Source organism: Tachysurus fulvidraco, chromosome 6, assembly GCF_022655615.1.
Source record: "Tachysurus fulvidraco isolate hzauxx_2018 chromosome 6, HZAU_PFXX_2.0, whole genome shotgun sequence".
Lineage (NCBI taxonomy): Eukaryota > Metazoa > Chordata > Actinopteri > Siluriformes > Bagridae > Tachysurus > Tachysurus fulvidraco.
In genome coordinates this window covers 7,596,410-7,610,832 of record NC_062523.1, presented here as the reverse complement: position 1 = coordinate 7,610,832, position 14,423 = coordinate 7,596,410, and the positions used below count along the sequence as shown (strand labels likewise).

Below are 14,423 nucleotides of genomic sequence, written 5' to 3'. Positions count from 1 at the left end.
CTGTAGACTGTAAACACTATAGACTGTAAATACTGCAGACTGTAAATACTGCAGACTGTAAATACTGCAGACTGTAAACACTATAGACTGTAAATACTGCAGACTGTAAATACTGCAGACTGTAAACACTATAGACTGTAAACACTGCAGACTGTAAACACTGCAGACTCTAAACACCATAGACTGTAAACACTATAGACTGTAAACACTGCAGACTGTAAACACTGCAGACTCTAAACACCATAGACTGTAAACACCACAGACTGTAAACACTATATACTGTAAACACCACAGACTGTAAACAATGCAGACTGTAAATACTGCAGACTGTAAACACTGTAGACTGTAAACACTATAGACTGTAAACACTGCAGACTGTAAACACTGCATATTCTAAACACCATAGACTGTAAACACCACAGACTGTAAACACTATAGACTGTAAACACTGCAGACTGTAAACACTGCAGACTGTAAACACTGCAGACTCTAAATACTGCAGGACTGTAAATACTGCAGACTGTAAACACTATAGACTGTAAATACTGCAGACTGTAAATACTGCAGACTGTAAACACTATAGACTGTAAACACTGCAGACTGTAAACACTGCAGACTGTAAATACTGCAGACTGTAAATACTGCAGACTGTAAACACTATAGACTGTAAACACTGCAGACTGTAAACACTGCAGACTGTAAACACTGCAGACTCTAAACACCATAGACTGTAAACACTATAGACTGTAAACACTGCAGACTCTAAACACCATAGACTGTAAACACCACAGACTGTAAACACTATATACTGTAAACACCACAGACTGTAAACAATGCAGACTGTAAATACTGCAGACTGTAAACACTGTAGACTGTAAACACTATAGACTGTAAACACTGCAGACTGTAAACACTATATACTGTAAACACCACAGACTGTAAACACTGCAGACTCTAAACACCATAGACTGTAAACACCACAGACTGTAAACACTATATACTGTAAACACCACAGACTGTAAACAATGCAGACTGTAAATACTGCAGACTGTAAACACTGTAGACTGTAAACACTATAGACTGTAAACACTGCAGACTGTAAACACTATATACTGTAAACACCACAGACTGTAAACACTGCAAACTCTAAACACTGCAGACTGTAAACACCATAGACTGTAAACACCACAGACTGTAAACACCACAGACTGTAAACACTGCAGACTCTAAACACCATAGACTGTAAACACTATATACTGTAAACACCACAGACTGTAAACACAGCAGACTGTAAACACTATATACTGTAAACACTGCAGACTGTAAACACTATATACTGTAAACACTATATACTGTAAACACCACAGACTGTAAACACTGCAGACTCTAAACACCATAGACTGTAAACACCACAGACTGTAAACACTATATACTGTAAACACCACAGACTGTAAACAATGCAGACTGTAAATACTGCAGACTGTAAACACTGTAGACTGTAAACACTATAGACTGTAAACACTGCAGACTGTAAACACTATATACTGTAAACACCACAGACTGTAAACACTGCAAACTCTAAACACTGCAGACTGTAAACACCATAGACTGTAAACACCACAGACTGTAAACACCACAGACTGTAAACACTGCAGACTCTAAACACCATAGACTGTAAACACTATATACTGTAAACACCACAGACTGTAAACACAGCAGACTGTAAACACTATATACTGTAAACACTGCAGACTGTAAACACTATATACTGTAAACACCACAGACTGTAAACACTGCAAACTCTAAACACTGCAGACTGTAAACACCATAGACTGTAAACACCACAGACTGTAAACACCACAGACTGTAAACACTGCAGACTCTAAACACCATAGACTGTAAACACTGCAGACTCTAAACACCATAGACTGTAAACACTATATACTGTAAACACCACAGACTGTAAACACAGCAGACTGTAAACACTGCAGACTGTAAACACCACAGACTGTAAACACTGCAAACTCTAAACACTGCAGACTGTAAACACCATAGACTGTAAACACCACAGACTGTAAACACCACAGACTGTAAACACTGCAGACTGTAAACACTATAGACTGTAAACACCACATACTGTAAACACTGCAGACTGTAAACACTGCAGACTGTAAACACTGCAGACTCTAAACACCATAGACTGTAAACACTATATACTGTAAACACCACAGACTGTAAACACAGCAGACTGTAAACACTATATACTGTAAACACCACAGACTGTAAACACTGCAAACTCTAAACACTGCAGACTGTAAACACCATAGACTGTAAACACCACAGACTGTAAACACTGCAGACTGTAAACACTGCAGACTGTAAACACCATAGTCTGTAAACACCACAAACTGTAAACACTACAGTCTGTAAACACTGCAGACGGCAATACCGAAAAAAGTGATCACCATTATTCTGTGAACATTATAGACAAAAAAAACACTTCAGACAGTAAATATAATAGGCTGGGAAGCTGCTTTACTATACTATATGCTAATAATAATAATAATAATAATAATAATAATAATAATAATAATAATAATAATAAATTGAATGACACAGTTTGTGGACACTGTTGATTGCAAATAGCACAATCCCAGTCCCAGGCACCCTTGTGGTTTTTTTTTTACCTTATGGTGCTTCTTGGAATTATAGCTAGCATTGACTACATCCACTCATACCTAATTATCTGTGTCTGTCCTGACAATAGAACCATTATTAAAATGAATTGAAGGATGATTGGTTGGCTTTGGAATGGATGGATGGATGAATAAATGGAAGGGCCAAACAATAAAAGGATCATCCAACCGATTCTCTCAGTTAATTTTAACAGCAATTCCCTAATAGCTGATCTTAAATGTCTGGGGAAACCATTAAAATGCTCTTGTCTTGTCTATACAACTTCTGTATGTCTTTAATCACTTTTATATGTCTATAAGCACCTTTTACTAGGCTTTTGGTGCACACGTTTTAACAAATCAACCAATTTCTTGGATACAGGGGCAAGTGGGCCTATTTAATATGCCATTTCTCTCTTTTTTCTTTTGTCAGACCATTTTGCATTTCTCTGTGGAAAGGCAAGTCTGAGGATGGATTCAACACTGCAAACAAAAATGACAGCCTTGTGCTGCAATGGTATTATTTGTGTGCCAGAGTGACATACTGAGGCAAAGGGGTACTAATCTGATATTGTTGGCAGGTGGCTTAAAATAAAAAAACACGGTGCAGGTAGTGGGTCAGTCAAAAACAAAAACACAGAGTCCTCCAACAGCTGCCAAGACATAATTTCAGTGAAATAGAATTCCACTGAAGGCCTACACAAAATGTCTCACACTGCATGTACAGCTGCAATGCCACTGGGCAACACTGCTTGGACGTCCATGAGTATATATGGGTGGGTGAATGGATGAATGGACGGACAGACAGACAGACAGACAGAAAGACGGATGGATGGATGGATGGATGGAGGGATGGATGGGCATATGGTTGGGTGGGTAGGTGGGTGAGTGTATGTATAGAATGTGTGGGTGGATAGGTTGATTGGTTGGGTATATGGTTGGGTGGATGGATTGATAAATGGGTGTGTGTGGGTGTATGGATGGATGGATGGGTGGGTAGATGAATGGTTGTTTGGATAGGTGAATGCATGGATGGATGGACAGACAGAGGAATCAAACTCAACAGCCATCAATCAGATAATATTGAACAATAATAAAATATCATTTTGCTGCCTTTCTGAGATGAATTATTCCAGACCTAGCAATGATGTGTGCAATTCAATAACCTCAATACCCCCATGCAGATCACACTTCTCTGACAAACCACTCAGCCATGACATGTGAGCTTATAACACGTCTCATATGATGCACACTGCATCTGAAATGAGCCAATGACTACACAGACCCAAATGTCACAGTCTGTACCTTTACCAGAAGAAAACATGGACCTGTAGCAATTTACATAACTTAATAATCATTTGTATTTGCCAAATATATTTTGGTACTAAAAATAGAAGGCAAAAAATAAAAAAATGAACAAATAAATGAATAGGGCTATAATTTCATGTGATTTTTTCTTCAAATTCAATATCCTGGACTCTACATGCAAGAAATGCAAAAAAAAAAAAAAAAAAAGGTCACTGTTTAGTTGTTCATTAATTATTTTATATGAAAACGGTTGCAAGGAAGCACTATAATTGAAATTTACAAAAAAATAAAAAATAAAATAAAATCTATAATCATCTTCATCTACCTTACAACGTGAAGCAGTGCATTTTATATTTGAAACTTTCTCCTATATGTTTTAATAGTTAGAACAGATAATTACAGAATTATAACCTATTCATCCCTTTAAAAATAGTTGCTTCCTAACAACATACTACATGAGAAGCACTCATCCAATTTAACCTAAAGAGCTAAAGAGCCAGATACAGGAGAAGGCTAATAACAAATTGTTATCATTAAATGGCTTTATGAACCTTATGAACCACGAGGAGCTTCAGAGAATCTTTGTGTCACTAGGAGACTCAGACACTGAGAATGATCAAGAACACCTGAACTGAATGTACACACACATGCTCTATGCATACTAAATGCATGCATATACTAAATATACATTCAGTAACCCTTAAAATTAAGCTTGGAGTGATGATCATTCGAAAAAGTCTTAATTTAAATGTCTGTGAGAAAATGTAGTGCCTGAATGCAACTACAGTAAACGTCTTTTTCTGATCTATATTACAGTATTTTTCCTTATCCGTGCTGTTAAACAGATAAAGCCATGAATTTTAATGTCTCAAACCACACATGGGGAATTGAATGAAGAAAATGACTTATGTTGGTTATCATGTGATGTTATTTATAGCTGATGACCCATTACATTCATTTACAGTTTTGACTTGCAATATTCCTGACATTGTGCTAATGCTAGTGGTTGCAGGTACCCTCATAACCCGTAAAAAAAGGCCACATGTGATGCTGATGTCAAATTGGAACAGGTCTAATATATTAAGCACCCATTCCTCAAAGGAACAAGGCTCTCAGCACTCAGCGTGTGAGTAAGCAAGACGATGGTTTTATAACATAATAAGTAGCACTTCCGGTGGAAAAAAAAAATACAAAGCCAGAAGCTGTTGAAAAATCCACTTAGTCCATGCAGCAGAATATATCGCTAATGTGTAGGAATATATTGCTAATATTTTAGTGGCTAATTAAGGGTGTACAATATGGCTAAGATTTCCATATGGCATAGTGCAATTAGACTGCAACAGAATCTAATGCTAATTTTCCTTAGAACCAACCGAATGATAGCAATGAATCAGTTCCAACATAAATAGTTGCTTCACAGTGTATTAAAATAAAACATGATAGAACATAACAAAATATGTTGTTAGACAGTGAACTGTATATGAATGATGTTATAAGAATGATCACCAATATATTGAGTTGAATTGTGGGTGTCATGGTGGTACAATTCAATTCAATTTTCTTTTTAATTGAGCTTTTAACAATGGATATTGTCTCAAAGCAGCTTTACAGAAATAATAAAAAAAAATTACAATAGAAATCACAAAGTGACTCATACCCAGTGTTACTGAGTTCCAGAGTCACTCTCCCCATGATAGATTCAATTGAAATTAATTGAATCAATTATATTTATATAGCAATTTTCGCAATAAAAATGGTCACAAAGCACCTTTAGAGGAATAGCAAAAATTCAAAATAAATAAAAAAATGATTTACAAATTTAAATTGATATTTTTTTTATCTCTAATGATCGAGCAAGAGGTGACTGTGGCAAGGAAAAACTCCCTGAGAAGATATGAGGAAGAAACCTTGAGAGGAACCAGGCTCAGAAGTGAACCCATCCTCATCTGGGTGACACCGGACAGCGTGATTATAAATCATTACCCTTCTATAACTGTGCACTGTATAGTCAAGTGTAATTGTGTAACCAGGAGCTTTTGTGCAACCTATAGGTATAAGCATCAGCATCATTTCCTTTCATTACAGTTTTAACACAAAGTCTTTCCTCCCGAAGCCAACAAATGTTCAATGATCGAGACCCGAGGGCAAAACCGACCACAGCAACATTTGATGGCTTCAGCAGGTAGACATTAGTGCTAAAACAATAATAATTAAGTTTTACAGAAGGCGAATGAATAAATGTATTGGATGAATTTTACACACTGACATACAAAGACAAAGATTTAAAAATACAATGTGAATTACAGTGTGTATACTTTTATGGCAAAATTCAAAGGTTCAATTGCTACCAATATGTTTATTTTTTTCTGGTTTTATAGTCTCCTTTTTTCTCTTTTAACTCAGATGTCTTTTGCACTGTGGTATCTGATGATTTTGCCTCCTGCTTTAATGGATTTCTTTTTTAGTTCTTTTTCATAGGTACATTTTCCTTCTGATTTCATGTCTGACTGACTTGTTCTTAGAGGTTATATACTTTTGTACTCGAGTGCAATATCTGAAATTATATCTTGTACAGAATATCACAGCTTTCGAGTAGCTAATAGCTTTTTCCCCCTTTTTACAGCTGCTTCTACTTTAAAAGCTTCAGCAGCACAACATATATAATTTTATTTCAGAGGACGTTTAGTACAACCACTTGAGATATATGTGTTTCTGTATATATATAATATATATATATATGCCCACCTGAAGAAACCCTTACAGCCTTCACAGGTCATAGCATTGAAGTGGTAACCTGTAGCACTGTCTCCACACACTTGGCACAGTTTGGGCTCATCTTCCTCCTCCAGCTCTTCTCTGGGCCCCTCTTCCTCTCCGGAGTCGACCAGCTCTCTGCTGTCACTACTCATACTGAATGCTGGCAAATTCTGTCTGAGACAGACAGTCAAATAGACAGAGAGAGAGAGAGAGAGAGAGAGAGAGAGAGAGAGAGAGAGAGAGAGAGAGAGAGAGAGAGAGAGAGAGAGAGAGAGAGAGATTACTGATATTTATGACTAAACACTATATGTTCATATTTTTCTCCTGCAGAAAGAGATGAATACAATCTATTGTATTTTGTTTAATCTTCATATGTTGCATATATAAATAATAGTCCTTATGTAACCATCAATTTCTGTCCATTTTATTACTGCCTACACCTGGAACCTTATAATTTTTCTTATCCTTTCTAATCGTATGCTTATATCAATAAAGTTCTCTGAAATGGAAAATCAAATGCACATATCTATATTATTATTTTTAAATTCGCTTTAGCAACAATGTGAATTTTATGAAATTAATACAAACTAATTTAAACATAAGTCTAATATTAATCTTGAATTTTAGAATGAACTTTTTGAATCATGTATCTTCTGCTCTTTCAAGCTGCTGAGTCAGAGTCAGAAACTGACTCTAAACACTGTATGTTCAATTATATGTACAGCAACTTTGAACTGATTACAGCTTCACTTTTATTCCACTGCCTTCTTTCCTATCTCAATTTCTCTGTACAATTTCACTGACAATGTTAACACTTCTTGTAGTAATTGTTCAACACAAGAGTAAACCATAGATTTACATTGACTGCTCGTTCATTCACAGCTGAATCATCCAAAAGCATGAATCACTGGTTCTAATCACTGCATCAATGATTTACATCAAATCAGTGCATCACACTGACCATAACATAAAATACACCAAAAATGAACACAAATGGCTTAACATGACCTTCGAACAAATTTAAATGAAAAAATTAAAGATGTGAGATGGTATTTGGTACCAGATATAAAAGTATGAAACAGAGAAATATATGGCTGAACATACCACAGACGTGTGCTTTCCCTCCAAAATACTCCACTTAAAGACTTTCCTCTCACTGAGCACAACGCAATGTGGCTGAACCAAGCCGAGCCATCTGAGCATCAGCCGTTGCCGTGGTAGCCACCTGAAACGAGCTACCACGATGGCCAAGCCTCCCCCCTGCCTTGAATGAGCACATGGTAACACTACACAGCTAGTCACTTATTCTGTCATTCTCATACAGTCGCTTATTACAGCTTCATCATTTTATGCGAATGAAAAAATTCAGCTTTTTCTTCCTGAATGATTTCCTGAGCTTGTGGACTGCAGAAGCTTACCGGGTAGCTGCTTTGGTTGGGGAACTAGCAGAGGCAAACACACAGCCATAAATAATTCAGGTTCTTTTATAAAATACAAATATTAAACCATGGAAATTAAACTAAACCCCGTTCAGCTCATCATTGCACTATGAAATGCGGAATACTCCTTTTTCTGTACCAGAAATAATAATAAATAGCCAGACCTGGATGAGGGAACAAGGAGTTCCAGACAGAATTAAACCCCCAACCTTATGGTCAAGACCCCACACTTGATCGTTCTGAGAAGTGGATCAGGATATTTTTACCAACCGATAATAATAAAAGACTTTTGTTCGTATTGTAAACGTTATTTATGTTGAAATATTTTTTTTTATTATAATTAAAACAGTCATACATCCAACATACTCCAGTATTAAGTGACCATTGTACTGTCCAAAAAAAGTTTTTATTTTAAAAAAATACATCAATTTTCAAAAAGAAAAATCGATTTTGAGCTAGAACAGTAATATACATAATAATGCAAAGTGCATTAAAGCCTTTCAATTCAATTTTATTTCCATAGCAACAAAGCAGCTTTAAATAAATTTATAAATAAGGGATAAAAACTTTAAATTCTCAGTTAGTTTTTCCTTACCACTGTCATTCTCATTAGGGATAGATGTTAGAGATAAATAGTAACTTAATTTTAATTTTTTAACTTTAAAAATTAAAAAATAATTCTGTTTCTATACTTATACAGTATATAGCTACTTTGAGACAATGTGAATTTTTTAAACGCGCTAAATAAATAGATTGAATTGAATCTCGAGACTCAAACTGAAAGTTATTAACATCTCATTATAAATCATTTCCCTTCTCTAACTAAGCACTATACTTAAAATGTGCAATTATGTAACCAGGAAATTATTAATAACATGAGTTCTGATAATAATATATACACACATGAAATTAAAGTCACAAATGCTGAAAAACAGCTTTTAATTAAAACTGAGGGTTCAAGCAACCAGGGTTCAAGCATCCATACTGGATAGTGCAAGCACTGGAGCTGGATAATGTTGTCATACTGGAAAAAAGCTCTGGGTTACTGAGCAGACATTCACAGGCTCAAGCCCCAGCATCACCAACCTATTACAGAAGGTTTATGAGAAATGGTGACTCAAGAGTTTAAGGCTCTGGGTTGTTTATTGGAGGATCGGGGTTCAAGCCCTGGGACTGCCAAACTACCAGTGTTGGGCCCTTGAGCAAGGCCCTTAAGTCTCTCTGCTCCAGGTGTGCTGTATCATGGCTGACCCTGTGCTCTGATTCCAACCTCCAAAGCTGGAATATGCAAAGGCATTATTCATTATAGGGTCCAAGGCCTTTATAACAAGCTCTGCACTAGGGACACTGTATCTGTGCTCTGATGCCAACTACCCCATAAAATAAGATATGTGAAGAACCCAAACCCTCTGTTCTGTAACGTATACAAGTGACAATAGTAGGCAGACTTCTTCATCTTTTCTATGTGTGCCTCAATCAAAGCAGCGATCTAGGTCGAATGCAACAGATATTCATGAGATGTGTGCTCTCAACACTGACTATAATAAGCAGCAGTGTGATACTTGAACTAAAATTGTGTGAGTGAGTGCACAGTGCCGGCAGCCGTTTGCTTCAGGAAAGCATCACTTCACGAGTAGATATAAAAAAAACCTATATGCTGAATTTCCCTCTTGTATAACAATGAAATGTTATAATGCATTTCTGTGTTTTTATATTGTTTTTTTCCAATTCAGTTTTAGCAAGTTCCCAGGTTTTAAAAAGAAATGATGTAAAGGTTGATGGTGAGGCCAGAAATTAAGGCTTGGCTCTATAACAACACAATAATCATATTGATTAACACACTTGACAATAAAACATATATATATATATATATATATATATATATATATATATATATATATATATATATATATATATATATATATATATATTCTGAGATATTGATGCTGGAATAAATTTTTAAATAATAATAATAATTCCATTAATAGCAGATGAATTCTGTACTGTAGCCTTAAAACTAAAAAAAGATACTTAAGATATACTAAAGATACTTAAGATAAAAATATACTTAAGAGAATAATGTTTTTATTTTTATTTCCCTTCACCCTTAGTGTTTAAATACTTGCATTTTTCAAAAAGCATTTTTAAATGAATGTATTAATGCATTAATAAATGCATTTTTCTTGTAATAAATGAAACCATATTTATTTGCTGACAGTTTGCCAACAAACCTATGCGTCATGGGAATATATCGTGATGGATACAACGGATAAATATTTCTGTAGCATCAACCACACCGGCACCAACCATCTTAACAACAGCAAAGTGCAAAAGCAAACCGTGTCAATCTCCACTATCGTTACACAACACACACATCCTGATCACCATGGCTTCTCCTGCATCCTTTTATCATCTGGTTGTAAATTAGCAGTGAGCACTGGAGCACAGCACAGACAAACTAACAAAAATATCTGAGATGATATGAGATAATGAAAGGGAAATGATTGTTCTTCATCAATGAAGAAGGTCGGTAAAGCTTGTTGGTGAGATGTGTAGTTTCTCTTTAGTTTCTGTCACCTTTGGCTTGATCATTAGGGATACATATAAGGTCAAAAGTTATAATTGATATACTGTATTTCTGTTAAAAGTGCTTGGCAAATAAACCTGAACAGTGTCCCTACTGAAATTTCTATTTAAGCCAATATCATTTATTTTTATAACACAAATCAGAAGGTTAAATTCTGATTTATAAATAAGGTTTCTATAGTAACAACAAACACAGGGACTTTTTTATGCTGTGCAGCTAACGCTTAACATAAACAACAGGATAACTGTAATGAGTCTGTCTGTGTTTTGCTTTTTGTTGCTGTCATTCCCTGCTGTTAATTGTTGGCCCCGCCCACTCATTTGTTACCATGGACACTAATTGCACTCAATCTCTTCCCCAGGTGTTTTGTCTTTGTCTCTGATTGTCTCCGCTTTGTGATTGGTTCCTGTTTACTATATCTAGGTGTTAGTCGTTGTCTGTTTATGTCTCTGTTCCGCCCTGATTTTGCCTGCTTATCTGTTTCTTGTTTTGGCTTAATAAAAGGTCAAACTGCATTTGGAACCTCACTCGCCTGTGTCTCATCACAACAATAACTGATTTTTAAAATGCTTTGTTTAACGTAATCATTAACAAGTAATGTTTTGCTAGGACGAAAACTTAGCTTTATGGAAAGAGTCTGTGCTTTGTAAGGGTTTTGGAAAAAGTCAGGACAGAATTTTGCAATTGGAAAAATAATGATCAGAAAATGAACAGAACCATATCAGTTCGTTTGTGCGACGTTTGTGCATGCCAAATAAATATTTGTGCTTATTCAGTTTTAGAGAGGTTTTTCTTCCCCAGCTTTAACAATACATCTATCATGCAAAATGTACTGGCAGTAGGAAATTGTGTATCTAACTTTATGTTCAATTTAATTCAATTCAATTCAAGTTTATTCGTATAGCGCTTTTTACAATCGACATTGTCTCAAAACAGCTTTACAGAACATAAACATAGAACAAAAGGTTAATATAAAGAATAATATAAAGACTAATAGAATCGTTATATTATCAGTATGATTCGTGCACGTGTGGAGTTCTGCGTTCACTTAAAATCGAAAAAAAGGAAGAACATTCATATGCTGTGATTTTTAATATGCTGAGAGCATCTCGTGATCAGTGAAATGATTCAGTATTTTATCATGAGCATATTTAACAATGGAGTAAAATGCTTTGATTACAGTGTCTGGTCTCAACTTAATAAACGATTATTTCAAAAATCCACAGTAAAATTGGATTATATTAATTGTGAGAATTGAGTAGGTACTATGAAATGATCTGTGATGAACTAACATTTTGAAATATATTAATTATTAATTCATAAATTAAATAAAACTGCTTTCTGGATAAATTATATTAAGGACATTTTGTCTTCTACAGTAAAATTAATTTTTTTTTCTGGCTTAATACAATTTTGTCTCTTAAATCTTATCTTCACCCCATTCTTCAAATGAGAAGGGTTACAAAAAGCTTGAGCCTTTATACCGTGTGATTCGTTTTGTTAGGTATTAATTTAATACGATCATTTTGTAGTACGTTGTTTCACTGTCCTGTAGGAGATAACGGACTTTCGCTATCTACTTTCAGCACTATTCCTGTTAAGTATCTACAAGCCACAACCCAACAATATAAATGTGGCTAGATTAACCGTGCTTTCAGAAAGAACACTGGTTAACCGCAGATAGTTTTCTGCCGTGTCGCTTTTAAAACCTCGAGAATTTTTCCACATGATCTACAGAAATTTGCCAAAATGCCATATTTTAATCCACAGTAAGGACAAAACGATTCTCATCCAATCAGCAGTAAGACTTCCATTTCAACTATACCTACATTTTCTAGTTTGTCTGAATTGTCGTTGTGTTTTTGGATGTTATTTTGTTTTGCACTTCCTGGCCATCGTAAAGACCAGATTGGATCGATTTTGAAAAATTTGGGCCTTTTTACACCTGGTCACTTCATGTGTTTTCTCTGATCCGATAGCTATCTGATTAGTTAAAACTGTTCCATTTACATCAGGCCACATAAATGCGTCTTGGCGATCTGATCTTTCTACTCCCGCCCAAAATGCAAATGTATTTTTACCTCATTTCCGGGGTAATTGAAATGGAACACGCTTTGGTGTATATACTTAAATATATTTTTGTTTCTACATGTTTTACAAAGCTTTTGTTGGATGCTTTCATCACCCCAAAGAGCAATAAGTGACTGCGTGTCATCCTTGTTATTTGTTTCTGGCGCGATGCATGACTCGCAAGTCACCTGCGAGTGACGTACTTCCGTTTGGGATGAGTACAGCGCTGACGTATGTGACTTGAACAACCACATGCATTTACACCTGTCTAGTTTCATCTGAAATGCGTCCCAGACCACCTCCTGAAGGGGTTTGAACGATCGGATTTATATTCATCTCGAAACCGTTTCGGAGGGCATTTACACCTGGTCTTTTTACCATCGGATAGCAGAAAACGTATGAAGTGACCAGGTGTAAAAAGCCCCTTTGAGTGGTGGGTCTGAAAAAACTAACAAGTTAAATATCTAAATAAGTGTTTCAATTCAATTCGATTTTATTCGTATAGCGCTTAAATTAAACAATGGACGTTGTTTCAAAGCAGCTTTACAGAACATAAGAAACATACAAAAAAGTTACATACAAAAATTATTATTATTTTTATACAAATATTCATGTTAGACAAAAGATTAATATTAGATATATTTAAATGTGTTTGTATTTATCCCTAATGAACAAGCCTGAAGTGGCTCCAGAATCAAAAGTGAACCTCATACTCATTTGGGTGACACTGGAGGGTGTGATTATAAACTGTTATAAACACCAGAAAGTGCTATTATGAATAATGTCCTTTCTACAGTCTGATACAGTACCACAATTGTGTATTGATTAGGACATTTTGTCCTCAAAGACCACGTGTAATTGGCTTCTTCTCTTTGTTTGAGTACAAATGTTTATTAAGGATATTTGCAACGACCTTGCAACTATTGTTGTGTTTGGTTTCTGATCATGTGTTTTTCTTACTTTACACACATAAAATGATGAACTTTAGCGTATCAATTATTGTCAATTATCCATCAATTAGCCATCATCAATTATCAACTCAAGTCAGTTTATTGTCTTTCAAAAGTGTGAATAAAATTGCAAAAGAAAAACTCCCTTATTTATTGATTTCTGGCTTTGAAGCAGTCGACTTTAAAAAAATGGACCCGGAACATAAAAATAAGTGCATGACAGCCCTAACAACTCCATGACGTACAGTATAGAAGAACCTAAGGTTAAGATCAACATAAGCACATAATCAACATGTCAGCTGTCTTATAGTGAATAACAACAGCTGCTCCTAAAATCAATACTGCACATAATCAGTGGCTGAAAACACAGTACAATAAAACTGCCACACTATGTTTGTCATCTTAAAAATAACCTGGAGAAAAACATCACAACAAGCGAATGCGGTGTTTATACCACTGTCTAATGTTCGTGTGCAGTCTGTGCAATAAAAGCCTCCATGTGCTGAACACACCGTGTGAACTGGGGCTACTGAAAATGCATTTCGATTTAAAAAAGCAAGTGAAATTTAACATATCTCTTTTTAAAATATGTGAATTATCTGTGACCTTGATTAAACTGCTGCTTATCTCTGAACTC

The 14,423-nt window shown here is 35.5% G+C and overlaps 1 protein-coding gene across 4 annotated transcripts in view; it reads right to left on the bottom strand.

The window, feature by feature from the left end:
* Positions 1-14,423, bottom strand: part of nr1i2 (nuclear receptor subfamily 1, group I, member 2) — a 51,937-nt gene that overhangs the window by 16,774 nt on the left and 20,740 nt on the right. For 2 of the 4 annotated variants that reach the window (XM_027162593.2, XM_027162589.2), the window contains exon 2: positions 6,729-6,910. The exons of 1 other annotated variant lie outside the window; for it this stretch is intronic. In XM_027162593.2, coding sequence (XP_027018394.2) covers positions 6,729-6,910 — 182 coding nt within the window. Of the gene's footprint in view, positions 1-6,728; positions 6,915-14,423 lie in introns of all 4 variants that reach the window. One more of the 4 variants, XM_027162590.2, reaches the window with a different exon arrangement.